At 64.7% G+C, this 20538-nt stretch overlaps 7 protein-coding genes across 7 annotated transcripts; 2 read left to right on the top strand and 5 right to left on the bottom strand.

The window, feature by feature from the left end:
- Positions 1-92: 92 nt before the first annotated feature.
- JCM10292_003468 (uncharacterized protein) lies at positions 93-2171 on the bottom strand (the record flags this gene model as incomplete). The annotated part of the gene is made up of 1 exon (XM_076652029.1): positions 93-2171. The coding sequence occupies one exon, from the start codon at positions 2169-2171 to the stop codon at positions 93-95; it is 2079 nt and encodes a 692-aa protein (XP_076502411.1).
- Positions 2172-2903: 732 nt separating this feature from the next.
- JCM10292_003467 (uncharacterized protein) lies at positions 2904-4172 on the top strand (the record flags this gene model as incomplete). Its single annotated transcript, XM_076652028.1, has 2 exons — positions 2904-3381; positions 3442-4172. 2 exons carry the CDS (start codon positions 2904-2906, stop codon positions 4170-4172), a joined length of 1209 nt encoding a protein of 402 aa, XP_076502410.1.
- Positions 4173-4315: 143 nt separating this feature from the next.
- JCM10292_003466 (uncharacterized protein) lies at positions 4316-5637 on the bottom strand (the record flags this gene model as incomplete). Its single annotated transcript, XM_076652027.1, has 3 exons — positions 4316-5046; positions 5110-5295; positions 5358-5637. The coding sequence occupies 3 exons, from the start codon at positions 5635-5637 to the stop codon at positions 4316-4318; spliced, it is 1197 nt and encodes a 398-aa protein (XP_076502409.1).
- A 778-nt stretch (positions 5638-6415) lies between these two features.
- JCM10292_003465 (uncharacterized protein) lies at positions 6416-13283 on the bottom strand (the record flags this gene model as incomplete). The annotated part of the gene is made up of 15 exons (XM_076652026.1): positions 6416-7831; positions 7891-7929; positions 7987-8181; positions 8236-8403; positions 8459-8890; positions 8946-9267; positions 9323-9771; positions 9832-9991; positions 10057-10265; positions 10322-10427; positions 10482-10738; positions 10803-10921; positions 10993-11836; positions 11902-12782; positions 12914-13283. 15 exons carry the CDS (start codon positions 13281-13283, stop codon positions 6416-6418), a joined length of 5967 nt encoding a protein of 1988 aa, XP_076502408.1.
- Positions 13284-13433: 150 nt separating this feature from the next.
- Positions 13434-16330, bottom strand: VPS45 (Vps45p; the record flags this gene model as incomplete). Its single annotated transcript, XM_076652025.1, has 11 exons — positions 13434-13731; positions 13818-14000; positions 14069-14202; positions 14285-14392; positions 14473-14625; positions 14743-14908; positions 14990-15150; positions 15208-15672; positions 15759-15838; positions 15903-16173; positions 16241-16330. The coding sequence occupies 11 exons, from the start codon at positions 16328-16330 to the stop codon at positions 13434-13436; spliced, it is 2109 nt and encodes a 702-aa protein (XP_076502407.1).
- A 395-nt stretch (positions 16331-16725) lies between these two features.
- On the bottom strand, positions 16726-17884 carry JCM10292_003463 (uncharacterized protein; the record flags this gene model as incomplete). The annotated part of the gene is made up of 4 exons (XM_076652024.1): positions 16726-16816; positions 16956-17390; positions 17459-17686; positions 17751-17884. The coding sequence occupies 4 exons, from the start codon at positions 17882-17884 to the stop codon at positions 16726-16728; spliced, it is 888 nt and encodes a 295-aa protein (XP_076502406.1).
- Positions 17885-18217: 333 nt separating this feature from the next.
- JCM10292_003462 (uncharacterized protein) lies at positions 18218-19765 on the top strand (the record flags this gene model as incomplete). Its single annotated transcript, XM_076652023.1, has 4 exons — positions 18218-18248; positions 18308-18825; positions 19106-19372; positions 19436-19765. 4 exons carry the CDS (start codon positions 18218-18220, stop codon positions 19763-19765), a joined length of 1146 nt encoding a protein of 381 aa, XP_076502405.1.
- Positions 19766-20538: the final 773 nt, after the last annotated feature.

Here is a 20538-nt window from a genome sequence, read left to right as displayed (position 1 = left end):
TATTTTGCGTAATCTTTCGCTTTATCTCGCCTGTTTGTAGAAGTCTCCGAGTCATACTATTGCTTTGCATGCCATACAGCCGAGTTTACACGTCACGGCCGCCGAAAGATCAGAGGCTCGTCGCTCTTGCCAACCCTACATTTGATACCGAATTCCTCCGCCGCTTCTTCGATCCGTAAAATGTGGCGCTCCTTGTACCACGGCTCCTGCCCCGCGTCCTCGCCCGTCCCGTTTGCCCACAGGACGTCGAGTTCCTTCAGGGCGGGAGCCGCCACCTCTGGGTCGTCGAGCAGCGCGAGCACGCGGCTTGTCGAGAGCGAGACGAGCGACCTTGCGCGCAGAACGCGCAGTCTGCGCGGGAGGGCCGTCGAGAGGAACTTGGACGACGCGAGCGGGACGGGCACGAGCTCCGTCGCCTCGGTCCACTCGAGGATCTCGAGGTTGGGCAGGACGGCAACGAGCTCATCGAGGAGGCCCGTCACGTCGTCGCTGGCCTTGAGCGGAGCCATCAGCGCGAGGTGGGTGAGCGACGGGCCGACGAGCGCAAGCGCTGCCGGGATTGATGCGCGAGGCGTGTCGTCGTCCGTCGAGCCGATCGACTGGAAGCCGACGCGTAGGCTGCGCAGGGCACTGTGGTGCTCGGCGCTGCCCCCGCCGGCAGCCCGCAGCAGGACGGCAAGCGTGTCCTCGTGCATGACCTGCGCGACTTCGAGCGACTCAAGCAGCCGCGCGGGCGGCGGGGACGACGACGAGCTGCTCGAGAGCGACGAGACAAGCTTCGCGCCAGCCCAGTCGCGGTCCATTGCCGCGCCGCCGAGAACGAGTTCGACGAGGTTTGGCTGCGCCTGCACGAGCGAGAAGAGCGCGCCGACCTCCCACCAGACGCTGGCGCTGCGGAACTGCTTGAGCTTGAACGGCGACGAGACCGTGAGCGGGTACTCCTTGCCCGACGTGAGGGTGCGGACGTCCCATTCGCCTGTCGTAAAGTCTTCGTCGAGGTTCTCGATGTGCGTGAGACGGTCGAGGAGCGCTTTGAGCGGCGCGACGAGGGTCTCGGGAGTCGAAGAGGGAAGGTCCTGGTCGAGCGGCTCGATATTGAGCTTGTGCACGAGCGCAGAGAGTGAGGCGTTGTTGGTCACGGCACGCGAGAGGAGGTCGAGCCGACGCCGTGTCGACAACTTGACCGACTTGTACAAGGCGGCCTGCGCAGCCGAGCGGTACTCGTCGCTGACAAGCGATAGGGCCAGGAGCGTGCCGGTGGCATCCTGGTCGGAGAGCTGGAGGACGGCCGCGACGACCGCATTCGCTACCTTGGAACCGCGCAACTCGACCGGCGCCAGCTCGACAAAGCGTGAGCTATCGTCAGGCGCTGACGACGCGAATTGGAAGGCGTAGAACGGCTCGCTGCTGTGCATCTCGTCGTCGTCCTGCGGTGCGGCCGTTGCGATCGAGCGGGAGCGGGAACGCTCTGCGCGAGAGTCGCCTGCGCCAGACTCGCGCGTCCGACGCGAAGGCTGGGTGCCCATCACTTCCTCATCGGATGAGGCTGATGCATGCGTCGTCCTCGAGCGGCGAGATGATGCGAAACCTTGTCGCGGGTCTTCGCGCGTGCCTCGACGCGAAGGCGCGTCGCTCGCCAGGCCGGACGGCATGCGGCGGTGCTGGGACTTGCGTGACGAATTGGAGTGCACATCGTCGTCACCGTCGACCGGGGGAGCGGAAGGAGCCGGCGGCGAAAAGATGCTCGAGGCGGCGCGCGCGCTGCTTTGCGAGAGCGGGCGAGTGGGCGCATCGGGACGAGGGAGCGAGGGCTCGCGGCGGGACTGAGTAGACGGGGGACGCTGCACGCCTTCATCCTTCTTGTGGCGAACCTGGTCGTGATCGAGCGCGGTCGACTCGCCACGTCGGCCCGGGAGCTTGAAGATTCGCGAAGACGACTGGCTCGGCTCGCTGCGCCGCTCGTCTGTCTGCGACGGCGAGCGCGAGCTTATGCCTCGGTCGCGCTCCTCCAACGCCTGGCCCTCTCGGCGCGCGTGGCTGTCTCCACGATCGCTCGCCCGCTGCGCTGTCGACGGGGCCGGACGATCGCGACCGCCTTCGTGCCCGACGCGGCTCGCCTGGTCGACGAGGCGCACAGCGTCGTGCAGCTCGCGCGCGCCTTTCTCCAGCATGTCCAAGCTGAGTGCAGCGAAGGGCGACGTGGTCGAGCAGACACGCTCTGCGACCGACCGGGCCCGCTCGAGCGAGGCAATGAAGCGGTGGAGTCGCTCGTCAGCACTCCGGCTCGAGCTTTGACCTCCCTGCGGTGCGCTGTGACGCGCATCTGCCTGTGCACGAGAAGTAGGTCTGGCGAACGGGGGCGAAGAGCGCGAGTCGAGTCCAGGAGGCATGCTGCAGAAGAACGCGGATCAACGAGTTTGTCCGGGAACGGGTCGAGAGCTCGCGAACGCACACACTCGACGAGATCAGGCAGGACTCAGTCAAGCACAGAGGAGCATGAGGCAGAGAAAGCGTGCGGAAACGACTGTCGGACGCAGCGGTGCGAGCACGACTCCGCGGCAAGTCCGGCGAGCAGGGAGCGCCGAGCAACGAGCAGCAAGCATGCTTCCGTCTCTCCAGAGTCCAGCAGGGCCTCCTGAGGATAGTGAGCTGGTTGCACGAAGCAACCTGCGGTCTGCGTCTCTTCGACCGCGACCCTGCACCCGACGCATATCCACCTTCGCCGACTGTCTGCTGCGACAGACGGGTCGAGATACTTCTCAAGATGGTCTCTAGCGCACTCAACAGCGCGACGAGCGAGGTTGCATCGGCGAAATTCGGCAGGTTCGTGCGACGCCTTGTCCTTCGCCGATGAAAGCATTCTCACGCCTCGTTCGCCTGGAAGTAGCCTCGACACCGCCAAGATGCTGCCCACGCTGCCCGTCGAGCTGCAGCATGCCGTCATTCTCGAGTCATTCGACCCGAACCCGTCCTTCTCGCACCTCGACGAGCGTTACGAGGTGCTCGCACGGCTGTCGCTCGTCTGCAAGGCCTGGCGCGCACTCATCGAACCTTTGCTGTACCGCGACCTCCACCTACCCACGTCGCTTCGGGCTAGGTGCTTCCTCAAGTCGCTCGACCGCGATCCCTCCCGAGGCGAGCGGATCAGGACTGTACGCGTCGGGCACATACCCTGGCTCGGCTCTACCTTCAGCGCCATGGCCGCCACCGACGACGACATCGGCTTCGAGGACGATGAAGCGGAGCCACCCAGTTCGGCAAGAGTAGAAGAGGCCGACCAGTACCGCCTCGACGAGATCCTGCGGCGCTGCCCGCGGACAGAGCAGCTGTGGATTGCCGGCGTCCGGCATCTACTCATGTCACATCTCAAACACGGCACGAGTGCGTGACATCCCGCTTCAACGGCGTTCGCGGTGCAGCTCTGACAAGCGCTCGAAGCAGATCTACGCTCTCTACACATCTTGCGCTGCAGTCTGTGCGACTGCGATACACTCGAGTATGAGCCACCTACCTTCACTGCGTTGACGCGCCTCGAGATCTACGCCAAGATGATGAGCCACTCGGTCTTCGACGACTTCTTCGCTTCGACCGTCTTTCCCTCCCTCCGACAATTCTCCTATGCCTGCCCCGCCGAGGATTTCCCGACGCGCCTATCCTTCTCAAATCTCCGGTCGGTCTCAACCATCACCGACATCCCGGCCGCGCTCGAGCATGCGCCTCTGCTCTTCCTCGACCTGTACCAAGTTCCGCTCCAGCTCGCGCTCCCCTCTCTCCCGCGGACCCTCCTCATCCTGCGCCTCAACGACTTTTCGCCTATCCGGAGCAGCGTCCCGTGGCTCCTCCTCGACCACTCGACGTCGGACGCGCTCGCGGCGCGCCTCCCGCGCCTGCGCGAGCTGTGGCTCCCGCGCAGCTACTCCGAATGGCGCGACGACCCGAAGGAGTCGGTGCGGAGCATGGTCGACAGCTGGGTGCGCAAGTGGGAACGGCGCGGCGTCGCGGTCATCTTCGAGGAGGACGGCGACGGGGACGACGAGAACCGCGGGCGCGAGCCTGAGGAGCAGCGCTTGACCGAGGCTGCAGCGTTCGACTTTCCGTTTGCGATACTCGCGCGCAAGGCAGAGAGGTGGGCGGCGGAGGAAGACGAGGCTCGCGGCGCTGGAGTGCAGTAGAAGCAGAAGACGTGAAGTGGAAAGACTAGAGCTACAAGAAGGAGGGCGCACAAGCCAGGTGCTACAGAAAAAGAGCAAGGAGTGTGGTGGGTGTGACTTTGGACAACGAGTCGGGTATAGGAAGGAGGAAGCGGGCGGAGTATTCAGGCGATCGCCTCGTGGCGCTTGGCCTTGGCCATGCGTTGGGCGTGGGCGCCGGCAAAGTGGCGCGCCGCGATTTGGCGCGCAGCGGCCGTCTGCTGCGCCGCCGCCTGTGCGGCGCTGCTCGAGCTCGCGTGGAGGAGCGCCTCGTGCGCCGACTTCCAGGTCATGCGCTGACGGGGGCCGGGAGGCGGCGTCGTGAAGGCCGCCTTCGACGACGTCGAGGTGTCCGACGCAGCCGCCGCGAGAGGCGGGAACGAAGGCGGAACGAGGGCTGCCGCAGGCGTGTTGACAGCGACATCGGGGTTGAGTAGGTTGACATTGCCAGCGCCGAGCGCGGGAGCGCCAGGCGTATCGTCCTGGATGATCTGGCCTGACCACACCCAGCGCTTCTCAACCTCGGCCGTGGCGAGCGTCGGCGCAGCCGTCGACGTCGACGTCGGGTGGTCGAAGTGGTGGAAGAGCTTGGAGAAGCCTTCCTCGATCTCCTCGAGCAGATCCTTCGGGTTGTACCAATGGAACTCATCCTGCGTGGCGTTAGCCGACGAAGTAGGCACGGCCGGAGCAGGGGTGTCTGAGCCAGCGACGGCGGCGGGAGTGACGGCGGCGGCGTCGACCGAAACAGGAGACGGCGTCGGAGACTCAGCGGGCGGCGTCTGGCTGCTCGAGCTCGACAGCGGCGGGAATGTCGGACGGACAAGGGTCGCAGCCGGAGTCGTGCGCGTGTAAGCGCCTGCACGACATCCAAAGGCATATGAGCGACCCGCATGATCATCGAGAAGAGGAAGGAGCGCACCACCGCCGAGCTGGTCGACGTTTACCCCGATGGACGGGACTTCTGAAGCCGGCGTGTCGTCTTGGATGATCGAGTTGGCCCAGATCCAGCGCTTGACGCCGGCGTGCGGGCTGCGGACCTTGTGCCAGCGCTTGGCATTGTCCTCATCCCGCTTCGAGCGAAGACGCTTGATGATCTTGTCGTGAGCTGTAGGATGTCTAGGTGAGTACGATGAACGGCGCATACTGCCACAGCGAAAAGAGACTCACGACCCTCGTCCTCCTCGAAGCTGAGGTCAAGCTGCCTCTTCTCCTCCTTCTTTGCCTCCTTGTCCTCATTCTCTGGCTTGCCCTTCGCGCTCTTCGCAGGCGGCGCGCCAGGAGCAGCCGTCGCCTTCGCTCGGGCGCTCGACGAGCTGTTGGCCTTCTCGGCAAGGCGGTCGAGGAGCGCCTCGAGCGATCCGCCGCCCTCGCGGCCTTCGGCGGGCTTCGCGACTGCGAAAGTCGATGCCGTGGCGAGCGTGAGGAGGGCAAGGCCAGCAGTGCGCATGTCGGCTAGGTGGTATGGCGATGGAAGGAGGGCGAAGTGGCGGGATCCGCAGAAAGAGCGTTGTGGTGGCCGGTTGTGGACGGCGAGACCGTGGGGCGGGCGCTGTAGCACCGGGATCAAACACAGACGAGAAGCAGCAGCCGCTAACGACCAGCGAAAAGCGAGCTCTTGTGGCACGACGGAGAGCAGCGAGCAACGAAGCAGGTGGGCGACGAGCAGAGCGGGCGGCTTGAGCGCGAGTCCGAACAAGGGCGATCGAGCCCCCGAGCACGGAGAAGCTCCATACATTGCCGCACCCGTCTAGGCACACGCGTGCAGATCTGAGCCAGTCGACCCTCCCTTCCGGATGCGGCGATGGCGGGTCGAGGCTGTCATGAACGACCATGCCCCTTGCATGCGCATGTCGCTACCCCTGTTCCGCCGTGCAGTCTGGCAGCAGAGCTGTCGGGCAGCGCAACGCTCCCGATGTGGCTCGAAGCGAGATTTGGAGGAAGGCGCAAAGCCAACTTGAACGCGAAGCTGATGAGGATGCCGAGGCTCGAAGAAACATCCTGTGCAAGCGAGGAGTCCTCGAGCCGCACCGACAGTGTGTATCGCTGCGTACGTCAGATGCAAGTGGCGGCGGGAGGAGAGCGAGTTACATCCAGAAACGAGAACGGCGCAGAGAGACAAAGTTGCTCGCGGTGCTCTCCTCTCGTTCTGATTGCAATCAAGGTGCTTCGAAACGCTTACAATGCGACTAGATACACACAGAGAGTGATACTACGCGGGAGTGGAATTATGCGCCCTTCGGCCGCTTCGACGAGTCGCCTCCTCCCCCTCCTTGACCCGAGCCGTCTCCGTCGCTCTCCCGCGCGCGCTTCCCGCCTTGCTGCCCGCCGGCGAGACCGGCTGCGCCGAGGATGGACCCGAGGACGCCGCCTGGCCGTTGGGTCGCGCCGGCGCCGCGTACGCTCAGACCGGTCGCCTGCGCCGCTGCCGCGACGGGCGAGCCAGCCGCCTGCGCCGGAGACGTTGCAGGCGGCGAGCCGCCGGCCTTGCCGCCGCGACCAGCAGCGCCGCCGCCGCGTCCGCCGCCACGTCCGCGCTGCGCACCCTTACCGCGCCCGCCGCCAGCGGCGCCCTTGGGCTGCTGCTGCTGCTGTGCTGGAGGGGATGCTGCGGCGGTCGAGGTCGAAGCTGCCGGCTGAGCGGCAGCAGGCGTAGGTGCAGGTGGCGGCACAGCAGCCGCAGCGGCCTGCGGAGCCTTGACAGGCGGTGCCGCCGTCGGTGCGGCGAGGGGTGCGGCGGCCGCTGCCGGTGCAGTGGGCGATGCAGCGCCGGCGGCGGGGGCCGGAGCGGCTGGCTTGCCACCCGTCGGAGGGATGCCGTGCTCGGCGAGACGCGCGCGGAGGCCTGCGACCGTCTTTTGCAGCAGAGCGTTCTTCATCGCGCCCTGCTTCTCAATCTGCTCCTTCGTCGACTGGAGCAGCTGGTCGTGCTGTGCCTTCTGCTTCTCCAGCGCAGCATTGATGGCGGTCTCAATCGCCTTTTGTTGCGCCGCCGTCCGCTCCTTCTCGAGGGCGGCAACCTTCTCCTGGACGAGGGCGTCGATGTTGGGCGCTGGAGTGGACGAAGGCGCCGCGGCTGCTGCGCTCGCCTGCTGCTGAGCCTTGCGGAGTGCCGTAGTCAGGCGCTCGATCGTCTCCTTCTCCTTCTTGACCGCCTCGGCCGTTGCGTCGTTCTTGATCTTCTCGAAGTCCGCCTCGAGCTGCTTCTTCGTCTCGGCAACGGCCGCCTCGATTGCCTTTTTGACGTCCTCCTCGCTCGCACCTGAAGGCGCCGCGCCGTCGGCGGGAGCCGCGGCCGCAGCCGAAGCCGCTGCGGCCTGGGCAGCGGCGAGCTCCGCGCGAACAGCTTCGAGGTCCTTCTGCATCTGCTCGGCCGTCTCTTTGATCGCCTTGGCGACCGCCTCGTCACGCTGAGCCGTGAACTGCGACTCGGCCGCGGCGATCTTCTCCTTGGCCGCTTCAGCGATTTGCTCGTCGGTTGGCGCGGTGGGCGCGGGTGCAGCCTCGGCGAGGCGGCTCTGGACGGCGGCCTCAATGGCAGCGGCGTTGTCGCCCGTTGCGACCGTCTCCTTCAGCTTCTGAAGCTCGCCCTGAGTAGTGGCGAGCTCGGCCTGCTGCTTCTTGATCTCGCCAACCATGCGTTTCTGCCAGCACGAACGGTGTCAGCGAGCGCACCAGGCATCGCAGAGCGGGAGGCGCTTACGTTGTCTCGGAAGATAGGCTCTTCGCGGGCGTGAAGGCGCTGTAAGAGAGACAAGGTAAGCACGAGTCGCCGGCGAGCTGACCAACGATAACGCACGTCGCGCTCGGCGGTGAGCGTGAGCTTCTCGGCTTCGAGCACGGCGAGCTTGTCTTCCAGACTCTTGACGATGTCGCCCTGAGCCTTCTCGAGATCGGCGAGCCGAGCCTCGAGTGCCGTCTTCTCCGCCTCGCTCGCGCTCAAACGGGTTTGCAATTCGGCGAGAGCGGCCTCGGACTTGCTCTGCGCCTCGGCCTGCGACGTTTCCTCAGTCAGCATAAGCAGGAGAATTGGCGGAAACCGACGCACAGCTGCCGCAGCGGTTGCCTCCGAATTGCCGCCGGCCTCGATCTGCGCCTTCAGCTCCTCGTTCGTCTTGAGCAGCTGGTTGCGCTCGTCGCGCGTGACACGCGCTTGCGTCTGGAGAGCCTTGAAGCGGTCGAGACCAGTTTGCCAATTCGAGCGCATGGATTCGGCCTGCAGAAGGGCGCATTCAGCGAGATGGAAGGAGAGAGCACCGAGTTGAGCTCACCAGGTTGGTCTGCTCCTCGAGCTGTTTCATGAGCGCCTCCTTGTCGGTCTCGGCGACTGCGAGCGACGCCTGAACCTTTTCGACCTCGTTCTTGAGGACCTGGAGCTCCTCGGGGTCGATGCGCTCGTACTTGGCGAGAATCGTCTGGTTGCGCGTCTTCCATCGCTCGTTGTCGTCCTCGAGCAGCTTGATGTTGTGCTGCTTGGCGTCGACCTCGGCCTGGAGCGTGCGAACCTGCTCCTTGAGCGGATCGATCTCGGCCTGCGCCTGGCGCAGCTGGCTGTCGAGCGTGGCAACCTTGCGCAAGTTGGCTTCGCTCTCGTCGCGAAGCGTCTGGTTGCTCTCGCGGAGGAGCTTGGCGGTGTGAATAGACTCGAGGAGCTCGGCATGCTGCGCAGAGCTCGTGAGGGAATCGCCGGCTTTCGAGCGTTCCTGCGGGAGAAGCAGTCAGCGATTGTGATTAGCGAGTACCGCGACAATGACGCACATCCTGCAGAGTCTGGCGAGCCTCCTCGAGACTGCGAGAGGTGAAGTCGAGCTGCTGACGGAGGCGGGCAGCCTCCTGCTTGCTGAACTCGAGTTGAAGGTCGATGATGTCCTTCTCACGGCGCAAGTACTTGGTCACCTCCTGCAGCTGTTCGACCGAGCTGCTCTGCGAGGCGGCGATAGCCTCGGCTGCCTCGGCATCGATGCCCTCGCCAGCAGCGTCCGTCGAGGCAGCGTGACGAGCCTGCAGCTTGGCGGCCTGCGCCGAAGCCGTCTCGAGGTGCTGCGCCAGAGTCGAGTTCTGCTCCTTGAGCTCGTCGCATCTGCGCAACGCGAGGAGTCAGCTCCAAGCAGAGTCGAAAGTAGATGGGTACGCACCGTTTGCGGACGTCCGCAAGCTCCTGCTCCAGGACAGCCTTCTGCCGGGCCCAACTCTCCTCGGACGTGGCCAAATTGGCCCTCGCCACCTGCGCCGCCGCGTCGTGCTCGCGCACCGATCCCCGAACCCGCTCGAGCTCCTCCTTGACCTCGCTCAGCCGCTTGACATCCTCGGCGTGCGCGACGAGCTCGCGCTCGTACTTGTCGTGCGCGTCACGCGCGAGCTGCGACTGCCGGCGCATGTCGTCCTGCGCGGCAAGCTGCGCTTTGCGGGCGGCCTGGTCGGCGGTGCGGAGAGACGCCATGCCGTCCTCGAAGGTCTTGCGCTCCTTCTCGAAGGCAACGCGCTCGGCCTCGATCTGGCGGTGGAGCTCCGAGTTTTGCGTATTCGAAGCGGTGAGGTCGGTGGTCAGCGAGTGGAGGCGCTCGCGGAGGCTGTTGATCTCGCTCTGGGAAAGATACGGTCGAATCAGCTCAGTCCGGAGACTCGGGCAGTGGCACGGACTCACATCCTTCTCAGCGATCGCAGACTCGGTGGACGCCTTGTACTCCTCGTACGTAGCGGTAACCTCGCGCAGGCTCTCGCCCTGCGTCTCGGCAATCGCCTTGTACTGCTCGACGTGGCCCTTAGTGCGCTCAAGCTCGGCCTTAACCGTGCGAAGCTCGTTGCTGCAGGTACTCGGAGGTCAGCGCAGCCTTAGAAAGGTCGAAAGCCGGCACGTTGAGCGACGTACCGAAGGTCGGCAACGGTGACCTGCAACTGCTCCTCAACCGTTCGAGTCGTCTCGCCCTCCTGCCCAGTCGACGAGCGACCTTCGAAGACTGCGAGCTTTTCCTCCTTAGCCTCGACCTGGAGAACGAGGTCGCGCACGCGCTGTTCAAGATGCTCCTGCGAGGTCTGCGCAGCGACGAGCTTCTCGCGCGTGGTCGAGTGCTCCGAAGTCTGGGCGGATAAGTGCGTCAGTCGTGGGAGAGTGCAAGAGGCAAAGAGCGACGCACAAGCTTGTCGATGCGCTCCTGGAACGTCTTGCTCTCGATTTCCTTACGAAGCGCGAGCTGGCGATTGTTGTCCGACTCCTGGTTCAGCTTGTCCTTGAGCTCGTTGCTGGAAGACCAAGTGTCAGCATCAGAAGATAGGGAGGAGTGAAGCTGAACATACGCCTGCGCCTCGAGCCTCGTGACCTGCTCCTCCAGCCTGCGCCTCGCGTCGTTCCCGCTGCGCTCGAGCTCGTTCGCCATCGTCTGGAGGTTGCGCATCAGGTCGGACAGGTGCGCACGCTCCTTGCTGAGCGAGGCGTTCTCGTCGCTGAGGCGCTTCTCGGCGCTCTTGAAGACCTCGCGCTCCGACTTGAGGTTGTTGTTCTCGTGGCGGAGCTGGTCGGCTGTGCTACGCAGCTCGAGGTTGTCCTCCGTCAACTGTAGGAGTCAAAGGTAAGCCTGTACATCTCAGACTGATCGCAACCGGTTGCGCTAGGCCTACCTTATGCGTTGCCATGTCGTGCTTGGCCATCGCCTGCTGCACCTCGAGCGAGCGCTTCGACAGCTGGCTCATCTCGGTCTTCTGCATCTCGTACGACTCGGTGAGTAGGCGGAAGCGCTCTGCGGGCAGACGCGACGCCGTCAGCCCCGTCTCGACAGTAGCGCAGACTCGGCAAAGGAGCGCAACGTACCCGCCATGAACTCGGCCTGCGCCTTGCTCTTGGTCAGCTCGGTCCTCGCCACCGCCGCGTCCTTCTGCGCCTGCGCGAGGTCCTCGCGCAGCCGCTGCGCATCGACCGTCATCTCGGCCTTGTACGCGTCAAAGTTGGCCTGCACGTCTGCGAGGAGGCGCGAGGCGTCGAGGTCGGCCGGCGAGCCACCTGCAGCGTCGCCGAGCGGGACCATGGCGCCGGCACCTGCAGCGCCCGGGACCGCCGCGCCGCGCTGCGAGAGCATACGACGGAACATGTCGCGCTCCTTCTCGTACGCCTCGGTGCGCGTGCGCTGGCTCTCGACCTCCTCCTTGAGGCGGAGGATGAGCTCGTGCGCCTCGGCGACAGCCTGGTTCTCCTCGCCCTGGCGGCGCGCGAGCGCGTCCTGCTCGCCCTGCTCGAGCTGCTGGCCCATCTGCCGCGTGATCTTGAGCAGCTTCTGGTTCTGCACCTGCAGCTCGTTGACCGTGCGGAACGTGACGAGGTGCGCAGAGACGACAGAGTCGGTGTCGCCGACCTCCTCGGCGCGGCGGAGGATGGCCGCCTCCTGCTCGTCGAATTCGGCCGCGTCGCCCTCCAATGCCGGGTTCTCGTTCGACGCGAGCGCGCGCGTGAGCGTGCGCACTTGCCGGCCGAGATCCGAGAGCTGCTGCGAGAGGATGGTGTTGTCGGTCGAGAGGCGTTCGACGTCGAGGCGGAAGGACTCGGCGCGGCGCTCTGACCCGTCGCGGTCGGTGAGAGCCTGCGCCAGCTGCGACGCGAGCTCGGTCGCCTCGATCGAGAGGCGCTCGTACTCGAGGCGCTGCTCCTTGAGCAAGGGTGCCTGTGGCCGAGATGAGAGGTCAGCCTGGCCTCGCAAGCAAAACCCTACTACAGCAAAGCACGCACCCGCTCTTCGATGTCTCCCAGGATCTGTGCCAAGCACTCGCCCAGCCGCTTCGTCTCCGCGCGCTCCCTCGCCAGCTCGTCCTCCATGCGAATATACTCGCCGTAGATCTCGGCGTAGCTCCTCCCACTCTTCTGCCCACGCACAGCCATCTGCGCCGAGGGGCTGAGCGCAAACGAGCCCGACGCGACCGACCCGCCAGGCGAGCCGGGCGTGAAGCTGCCGGCCGCGCCGGCGCCGTTGGCGAACGAGCCCGAGGCATTGCCGCGCTCGAGGGCCTCGCGCAGCTCGGCGTTGCGCGCGTCGAGGACGTCTGCGCGCTCGCGCTCCTGCAAGAGCTGGTCGTTGAGCTCGGCTTCGCGCTCCTGGAGGAGGGCGCGCTCCTCCTCGAGGGCGCGGTCGACGCGCTCGATGTGCTGCTTGCTCTCGGCCTCGCGCTTCTCCATCAGGTCGACGAGGCGGCGCATGCTCGCCATCTCGGTCGCAAAGTGGCCCTCGTTGGCGCCGAGCTCCTCGCGGACCTTGGCGAGGTCGGCGAGCGTCTCGGCGTGGCGCTCCTTGAGCTGGTCGTGCGCCTTGCGGAGCGTGTCGAGTGACGAGCGCGCGGCGCGCTCGTCGATGCTCTTGGTGTCGAGCTCGCTCTGGAGGCGCACGAGCTCGGCATGCTTGTCGCGGCGGAAGGCGGCCCACTCGGAGCGGCCGCGCTCGAGTTCGGTCGAGAGGAACTGCTTGTCGGCCTCGAGCGAGGTGACGGAGCTCTGGAGGGTCTGGACGCGGAGGAGCGAGGTGCGGCTCTGGCTCGAGACCTCTGCCAGCTTGCCCTCGAGCTCCGAGTGTGCTGCCTGGAGAGCCGAGTAGCTGGCCCGCAGCGAGTCGAGCGATTCTGCGGGTGACCCTGTCAGTACTGCACTTTCAGATCGAGCACGGAAGCCCGGCTGTGCAGCCTGCAAGCTGCATCGAGCGGGCCAGGTGCCAGCATCATCGTCGTCGAGTGAAGCGAGTCGGCGTCCTCACCCTGCACGGCGAGCTTGTCGCGCTGCTCGCGGTCGACGAGGGCGAGCAAGTCGCGCTTCTCGCGCTCGACGTCGTCCACGCGCTGGCGCAGCTGCTGCTCGCCCGCGCTCTCGCCCTTCCTGCGCTCCGAGTCGCGCTCGCGCTCGCGCTCGACCTCCTCGCGGCGCTGCTGCTCGTGCTGCGCCTGCGTGCGGGCCTGGTCGAGCTCGGCGCGCACAGAGTCGAGGTCGCGCTCGGCGGCGGCGAGCTTGAGCGCGAGGTCGTTGATGGCCTCGTCGGCTTGGAGCTGCTGCCGCTTCGACTCGGCGCGCAGCTGCTCGAGCTGCTCCTGCGCAGAGGCAGACACCGCAGGGGGAGGCTCGGGCTCCATCTCCCGGTCCGTTGAGCGGGAGGGGAGTGGAGAGGTTGTGGGGGAACAAGCGCGGGCGAGTGCCCCACTCCTTACATTTGCTCAGTTCTATTCACTCTGTATTCCCTCTCTCTCTCTCTCGGATCTCGCGTCTCGAAAGTCTCGCAACGTTCACAGCCGTACGCCGTCCACTCGACTACGCAGCTTGCCAAACACGTCTCGCAGCCCGTCGCGTGCGGCATCGACGCCCGCCTCGAGCGAGTTGCCCACCTGCCCGCCCACGTTGAGCGACACAGGGCCAAGGTTGAGCGCAAAGTTCTGCGAAGACGATGCCGGCGGTTGTGCTGCTGAGGTGGAGGAAGACGCTGGCGAGGAGGCCGGGGCAGAGGCGGAGAAAGAAGAGGCGGGGAGAGGCGCAGCGAATGAAGGGCCGAAAGAGAAGGCCGCGTCGCGCACCATCTCGAGGAAGCTGCGCGTGTTCGACGACAGAGGAGAACCCAGCCAGTCTCGTCAGCGACGACTTAGACGAGGAGACCCGAGATTCGCTCGACGCACCTGCGCGAGTTGTGCACGCACGTCCCCCCGAGCAAGATCCTCGTCCCCGCTCCAACAGGGCCCGCCGGTCCTACACTCCCTGCGAGACCCTGGCCCGTCGCGAACTGCGCATTGAGCTGCGCGACAGCCTTGGCCTCCTCGTACGTCGTGCCGCCGACGATGAAGACGATGATGTCCTGCGGGCTGCGACGAGCGAGAACGTACGTCGTCAGGTAGTGCTCTTGCGAGCGCGAAAGGCAGCAAGGACGTACCGTGACATGCCGTGCGGAGAGACGTTCTGCCCTTCCACGTAGGGGTAGCTCGATTCCTTGAGCCGGCCACGCAGGAGAAGGTCGATCGTCTCGGACAGATGTGGCGTGTGCTGCGTGTAGACGTTCTCTACGCCCTGTCGCGAAGGGATCAAGTTGTATCAGCGCGGACTGTACTCTGCCGGGAGCGCGAGCCGAGCAGTGAGCGACGCGACGCACCTTGAGCCCCCTGAGCGCGCTCTTGCCCTTGCTAAAGAAGTTCTCGTTGCCAAACAAGTCATCCTGCCGCTGATCGGCGCCCGCGAACGACAGCATAATGTTGACCATCTGCGCGTCCGAACATTGCATCAGCGCGTCTCGCTCGCGAGCGGGATGGAGGTGAGGACACGGTCGGGAAGACGGCGCACCTCGGCCTCGGGCACGCCCTGCTGCTTGAGCAGGTCGACGACGCCGGCGATCTGCTGCCCGGGCGCCTTCTGGTAGCGCAGCGCGTACAGGATCGCGAGGCGCAGCTTGGCTTCTTGCGGAATCTCGGGCGCCGAGATGGCTTCGCGCACGGCCTGCGGGCGAAAGTAATGCCAGCGAGTCAGCTGAGTTTCCTCACTAAGACCGTCGCAGCATTTCCTGTACTGGCAGATCTGCCGAGCAGCCAGTTAAGCGGGCACCGCTCGACGCACGCGCAGATCCGGCCCGTGGCTCTCTACGCTCGCCAAGCTCTGCTCGAGCTCCGAGACCTGGAGCAGGTGGCGGACGTTGACGAGGCGCGAGAGCTCGCCGACGAGCGCGACGTGCTTCGACACGTTCGAGCCGAGCTTGCGGAACTCGGGGTACTCGTCGATGAAGCTGTACGGGACTCAGCCTCAATCATCAGCGCCGCCTGGACCATGCGACCCAGGAAAAGAAGACGCAGCGAGAGACACGCACCGCTTCATGTCTGCGACGGTCTCGATCTTGCTCGCAACCGAGCTGGCCGAGCGGGTCGAGTAGTCCTGCACATACGCCGAGAGGTGCGCGCCGAGGTCGCCAAAGTTGTCATACAGATTGGCGGCAAAGAACGGGTCTTGTTCTGGTGAAAGGACGATCTCCTGCGCAGCTCACCTGGGATAAGCGAGAATCCGGTAGGAGAAGGAGAATGAACGCACCTTTAGCTCGTCGCGAACTTCGGGCGCATCTGCCAAGCTGACCCTCCCATTTGTGATGCCCAGTAGCTCGTGCACCATCGCCTGGTAGGTCCACTGGGTCAGGAGCGGCGTGACCGGGTCGTTCCTCCGGTCGAGAATGAGGAGCAGTGGCGCGGTCGCCGTCTTGCGAAAGTCCCACAGGTCGGGCTGCTGCTGGTTCATCTGGTGCACGAGCTCCTGGCCGAGCTTGCGCGCGAGAGGCGACATGCGCTCAAAGCGGACTATGGGGCGCTTCTTGAGCGAGAGGAGGACCGAGGTAAGGCCTTCGAGGTGGCGTGAGAGGGCGGGCGAGTGGGACGAGAAGGTCGAGGGAGAGTCGCCGTACAGAGGCATGACGCGCTGGTTCGGCGTAGGGTGGAGAGGCGTGGGCATGATCGAGAGCGAGAAGTGCGACGAGGTGAGCGGAGAGTAGTCGCAGAAGTACTCCTGTAAGCGTAAACCGACGCAATGTCAGCTTCCGAGTGAGCATTGGTGACACTCCACGACGCTGGTCACTCAATGCGGACACGCACCTGCACCTCCCTGACGAGTTCATGCTCGTCCGCCTCTGCTAACCGCTCAATCTGGCTCTTCTTGAGCACATTGGTGAAGTCTGAGGTTCCCTTCGCGTCAGCCCTCGCACTGCTTCGTGCACATCGTCGTCGAGGGGTACGCACACAGCCAGTAGCTTCCGAACCTGCCCTCCCTCAACTCCCTCGCGCACGCCTCGACGCTCTCGTCCGTCGGGCGGAGCAAGCACACACACTTGAGGTGCGGCAGGCGCTCAATGCCGCGGCTCGTGCTCGCTGTCGGCGGGTACGCGGCACCTGCAGACGCAGCGGACGCGGCGGGGAGCGAGTGTCGCGCCGGGTTGTCGATGCGGTCGGTGAGGTAGACTTCGTGCGAGAGGAGGTGGCTCTGGGTGGTCGCGAGCGAGAGGATAGGAGTCTGCAGTGGCGGCTTTCGCTTGTCAGTCTGTGCAGATTTGCGAGAGGAGGAGAGGAGGGCAGCGCACCGTATCGGAGTCGAGGAGGAGGACCTTGATGCCGGGCACGCCCTGGATGATCTTGTCGACGTAGGCCTGTACAGCCTTGAGACAGTCCATCGCACGCAGCGACAGCGCAGCGCACGGCCTGTGCCTGCGAGAGAAGCGAGGGTGGAGCGGACGAGGTGGGGGAGGAGTGCGATCAAGCCCTTGCAGACGGTAGGGAGGGCTGCGGTGGTGTCGAGCGTAACACAAGAGTAGCACAGACAAACTGAGCAGCCTGCTCGGCGCCGACCGGTGCAGTGTGCGGAATTTCGCCTTCGTCGCACAGCGTCTCGGCACGAACAACTTGTGCGAGTCCTCCCCTTGCTGCAAGCTCCTGTTTCGTTAAAGTGTTGACTACTGACACTGGAGCCGACTAAAGCCTTTTCAGAGGACAAGAGTTGCCAGGTCCATCTACCGAGGGCCCCAAGAGGGCCCTCTCCGACACATGCATCGTCTAACCCGCCCGTTGTCTATGCCTTCTCCTCTAGCGGCACCTTGCGCGCCATGACGTGGAAGTGTGCCAGCCCGGGGACGCTCTGCAGGTACGGCGGATTGGCAAACCTGTTTTGTCGCGGCGGCAGAAGGAGAGAAGACTCGTCAGTTCTGTCTCTTCCTACCCTAAGTCAGGCTCTGGACCGCAAGGGTGGTTCAAGGCGAGATCAATGCCCAGAGAGTGAGGAGAGAAAGGGTAGAGACGCACCATGCCGTTTCCCATCCCTCGTCCTCCCTCCATTTCCGCTTCACAAACGCCCTGATCTCCCTCTCTGGCCCGTCGTCCACGTCCCCTGCTCCTCGTCCATTTCCTGCCTCTACTATCTCTGCATCCGTTCTCCGCGCCTTCCAGCGCCTCTCCGCCTCTCCTGTCAGGCCCCCGAGCCCATTCTCCGAAACGTGGTCCCACGTCCCCTTTGTCGGCGCGACCCGTTGCCTCCTGCCCTTCGCTCCTGCGCCTCCGCCCGTAAGCTTCGACGCGAGTGTGGACGCGCTCGTCGGCTGCGCGAGCGGGTTGGCGTGCGAAGGGCCCGAGGGAGTCGCGGTCCCGCTGCTCGAGGCGAGAGGGGTCGAGAGGGCCGAGACGGCGGGCGTGCACAGGTGCGGGTGGAACAGCGGGAGGTTGACCCAAACGACGTAGTGACTGCGCGAAAACGCAAAAAGGTCAGAAAACTGACGGCGGCATGCGGTAGCGGAGGAAACGGAGCGTACATGACATCCTTCGGAACTCCGTACGGCAGATCGTTCCTCCTGACGACGGTCACGTCCTCCTTCTCCCAGTACGCCTTCCTTCCCTCCTCTCGCGGGTCAGGCCTCGGCCAGCCGAGCTGCTTGCGCAGGTACGCCTCGCTCGTTCCGTACAGTTTGCGAATGAGTGTCATGAACTCGCCGCGGTAGAAGGCTTCGAGGTTCGGATGGCGGTCGAGGCGCTCGAGCCGTCTCCAGTGCGACTGTGGTCAGCGTCTCGGCAGGCGGTGAGCGGTGGAGAGACGGTGCGACGCACACGGCGGCGATGATGTCGCACAGCTCGTCCCACGTGTAGATCGGCGGGAGGGTCGCATCGAGCTCGGCCGAGCGCTGTAACAGCTGTGCGATCTGCTCGTCCGCATCTGCAGGCGGGTGCACCTCGGAGGACATGTTGGCGGACAACGACGAGGAGAGCGTGTTGGGTCGCAGCCGAGGAAGCGTCGAGCGGCAAGCCAGAGGAAGCCGAGTCTCGAGAGCATCAGCTAGCTGTCTGCACGGCGCTCGAGTGCGACCGAAGCGTCTTGCTGGCGATGAACCCGAAATGCACCGCCTCACGCTCACCGTGTCCCGGTCCAACCCAGCGCAGACTCGTGCTGAGACTGTCTGCAGTGACGCAGAGCCTCCGAGTCACGCCAGGGACAGGTCTCGCCGCTCGAATCGCTCGTCGCGCTTTCTCCTGCTCCTCCTTCCGCTCTTCGCCTGATGACGACAGGCAGCATCCAGATGCAGCACGATGCCGTGCTAGGGCAGCCGAGTGCGTTTCTTGAGCTTCCAGTACCACCCGCGACGCCCGACTGATCGTTCCGTTCGCAGCCCACCCGGCCACCTCGCTTCTCAGCCTTCCCGACGAGCTCATCTGTCACATCTTCCAGCTCCTGTACGGCGGTCATTTCGAGACGATCGATCCGCTCAAAGGTCTCGAGCCTACCGGGCCATCCTTCGACTACCTTCTGGTGTCGAAACGGATCCGCCGTCTCGCGTTGCCCTCCTGGACGAGCCGCGTGCACGCTGGTTGGAAGAGTTCGGACGCGCACCTCGCCTGCCTCTTCAGGCTCAGGCAGTTCCACGGCAACGTGCTCTTCTACCGAGTCTTGCATGCGCCATCGCAGCAGCACGTCCAGCTAGCCCTCGGTGCCTACTTTCCTCGGCTCACCCACCTGCACATCGATTTCGGCCGCACCGAGGAGAATTGGGACATCTGCACCGCGCTACGTGCACTGCCGAGTCTCCGCCGCCTCTCGCTGCACGGCCAAGGCGCACTCTCCCTCACTGTTGATGAGACCTTCACGCTCGACGAGCTTCCGCATCTCGAGTATCTGGACGCGCCGGCCGTTTTATGGAGCGAAAGGCTCTACACTCGGCTGCCAAGTCGCGTCCACTCCCTCTGCGTCAGCTTTCTCGCGATCAGATACACTTCGGACATTGCCGCGGTGCGCCAAGTCTCGTTGGCACAGTTGCGTTTGCCGTAGGATGTCGAGAGACTCGTCATTTACGCCCCGGAACGGTGGGACCTGGTTCCGTTTGACGCACCGCATTCTCTGCGCCGCATTCTGGCCCAGGTCCGTGCCACCAACGTCTCTAAAGCGCCTCTCTGACTCGTTAACTGCGCAGGTCGAGCCGCACACGCTCAGGCTGCGGCGCCTCACCCTCGACACCAACGTGCTCTACAGATGGGGCACCGCTTCCGCTTCTGCCGACCTTGTCGAGCTGCTCAGCCTTCTCGCTGGTACCCGCCTACAGCACCTCTCCCTCGATGCTGCACCAAAGTTTTCCCTCCTTCATCAAGACCTCCTGCGCGCATCACCTACTCTGCCGTCGCTTCAAGCGCTTTCGCTCACCATCTCCCACCCACCGGGGCCGTTTGACCGCGATGCCGAAGTAAAGGACCCTCGCTGATCCCGTTAGTGCTTGCTGAGGCTTACTAGCTTACGCATCTGGCAGCTTGCCGGCCTTCGTCGTCTACTCGGCATGTTTCCGCACCTCGCACATCTTCATGTCTCCGAGTGCTCGCTCGTTCGTTGGCGTCACAAGTTCGCTCCGGCGGAAGACCAGCGGTACGCTGTTTTCCAATACATGGACAAGCCCATCACCGGCTGCCCGTCGCTGGCGCACCTCGACGAGTGGTCGCACACGCTCGCTGCGCTCCTCGCCAGCCTTGGACCGCCGTCCGAGATCGTCACGGCGGTCGTGGTGGACGAGAAGAAGGAGACGCGCTTCACGCGCAAGTGCAGCGGCGACACGTTCAAGATGGAGCACTGGACGGTTGACTAGACGGCGAGGCGCTCGATGACTCGGCGTCGTACTTGCAGAGTGGTGTGCATTTCCTCGGTCGAGCGCTTTCCCCCGAACGGTGACGTGCTTCTTCTGTCGACGAGCTTGCCTTGCAGTACCTTGCTGCTTCTCGGCGGCTATCCAGCGCACCCTGGCGTCGATCAGGAGTTGGCAACGTGTGCAGAGCGCGCGGACAAGCGTGGACGACACAGGGCCTTCCCGCCCGTATTCCGCGTCCTCCACGTTCCCGTTGCAACCCTTTCGGTCTACGGTAGCAAGCGGACTCAATGATGTCGTCGAGTGCTCAGGATCTGCTGAAGCAACAAGCGTGCACGCATCCCATCCCGAACTTCGGTCTCGCCCATTTCCAGGTCTTGTCGCGCTTGCGCAAATCGCCCATTGCTCGGCAGACATCATTCGGTCGTTCATCGTGCAAGTCATGGACCGCAGCTTGCCCGACTTGCCTCTGCGCGCACCTCTGTCTCCCTGTCCGTGTTCGCTCCTCGGCTTCTTTGCCTCATTCGGCTCGCCATCATGTCGCAGACGCACGGGGACCTGGCGGCTTCGGGCAAGACGAGGCGCGCAGAAATGGGTGCAGACGGGACCGAGTGCGATTTTTTTTTTTGGTGTGTTCGGGGATCTGCTGCGCGCGTCGTCGTTTGTTGCCATCTTCCGCGAGGGACGGTCGCTGCGCAAGATGCGCGTGCTCGATTGTCCCGCCCCTGCAGACTCGCATGGCAGCCGGGAGCACCACGCAGAGCCACTACGAGCGG

The sequence above is a fragment of the Rhodotorula paludigena genome (assembly GCF_050403205.1).
Source record: "Rhodotorula paludigena JCM10292 DNA, Rt_paludigena_JCM10292v1_ctg63, whole genome shotgun sequence".
Classification (NCBI taxonomy): domain Eukaryota; kingdom Fungi; phylum Basidiomycota; class Microbotryomycetes; order Sporidiobolales; family Sporidiobolaceae; genus Rhodotorula; species Rhodotorula paludigena.
Note: the sequence above shows the minus strand (reverse complement) of the source record. Positions and strands in the feature narration are given on the sequence as shown.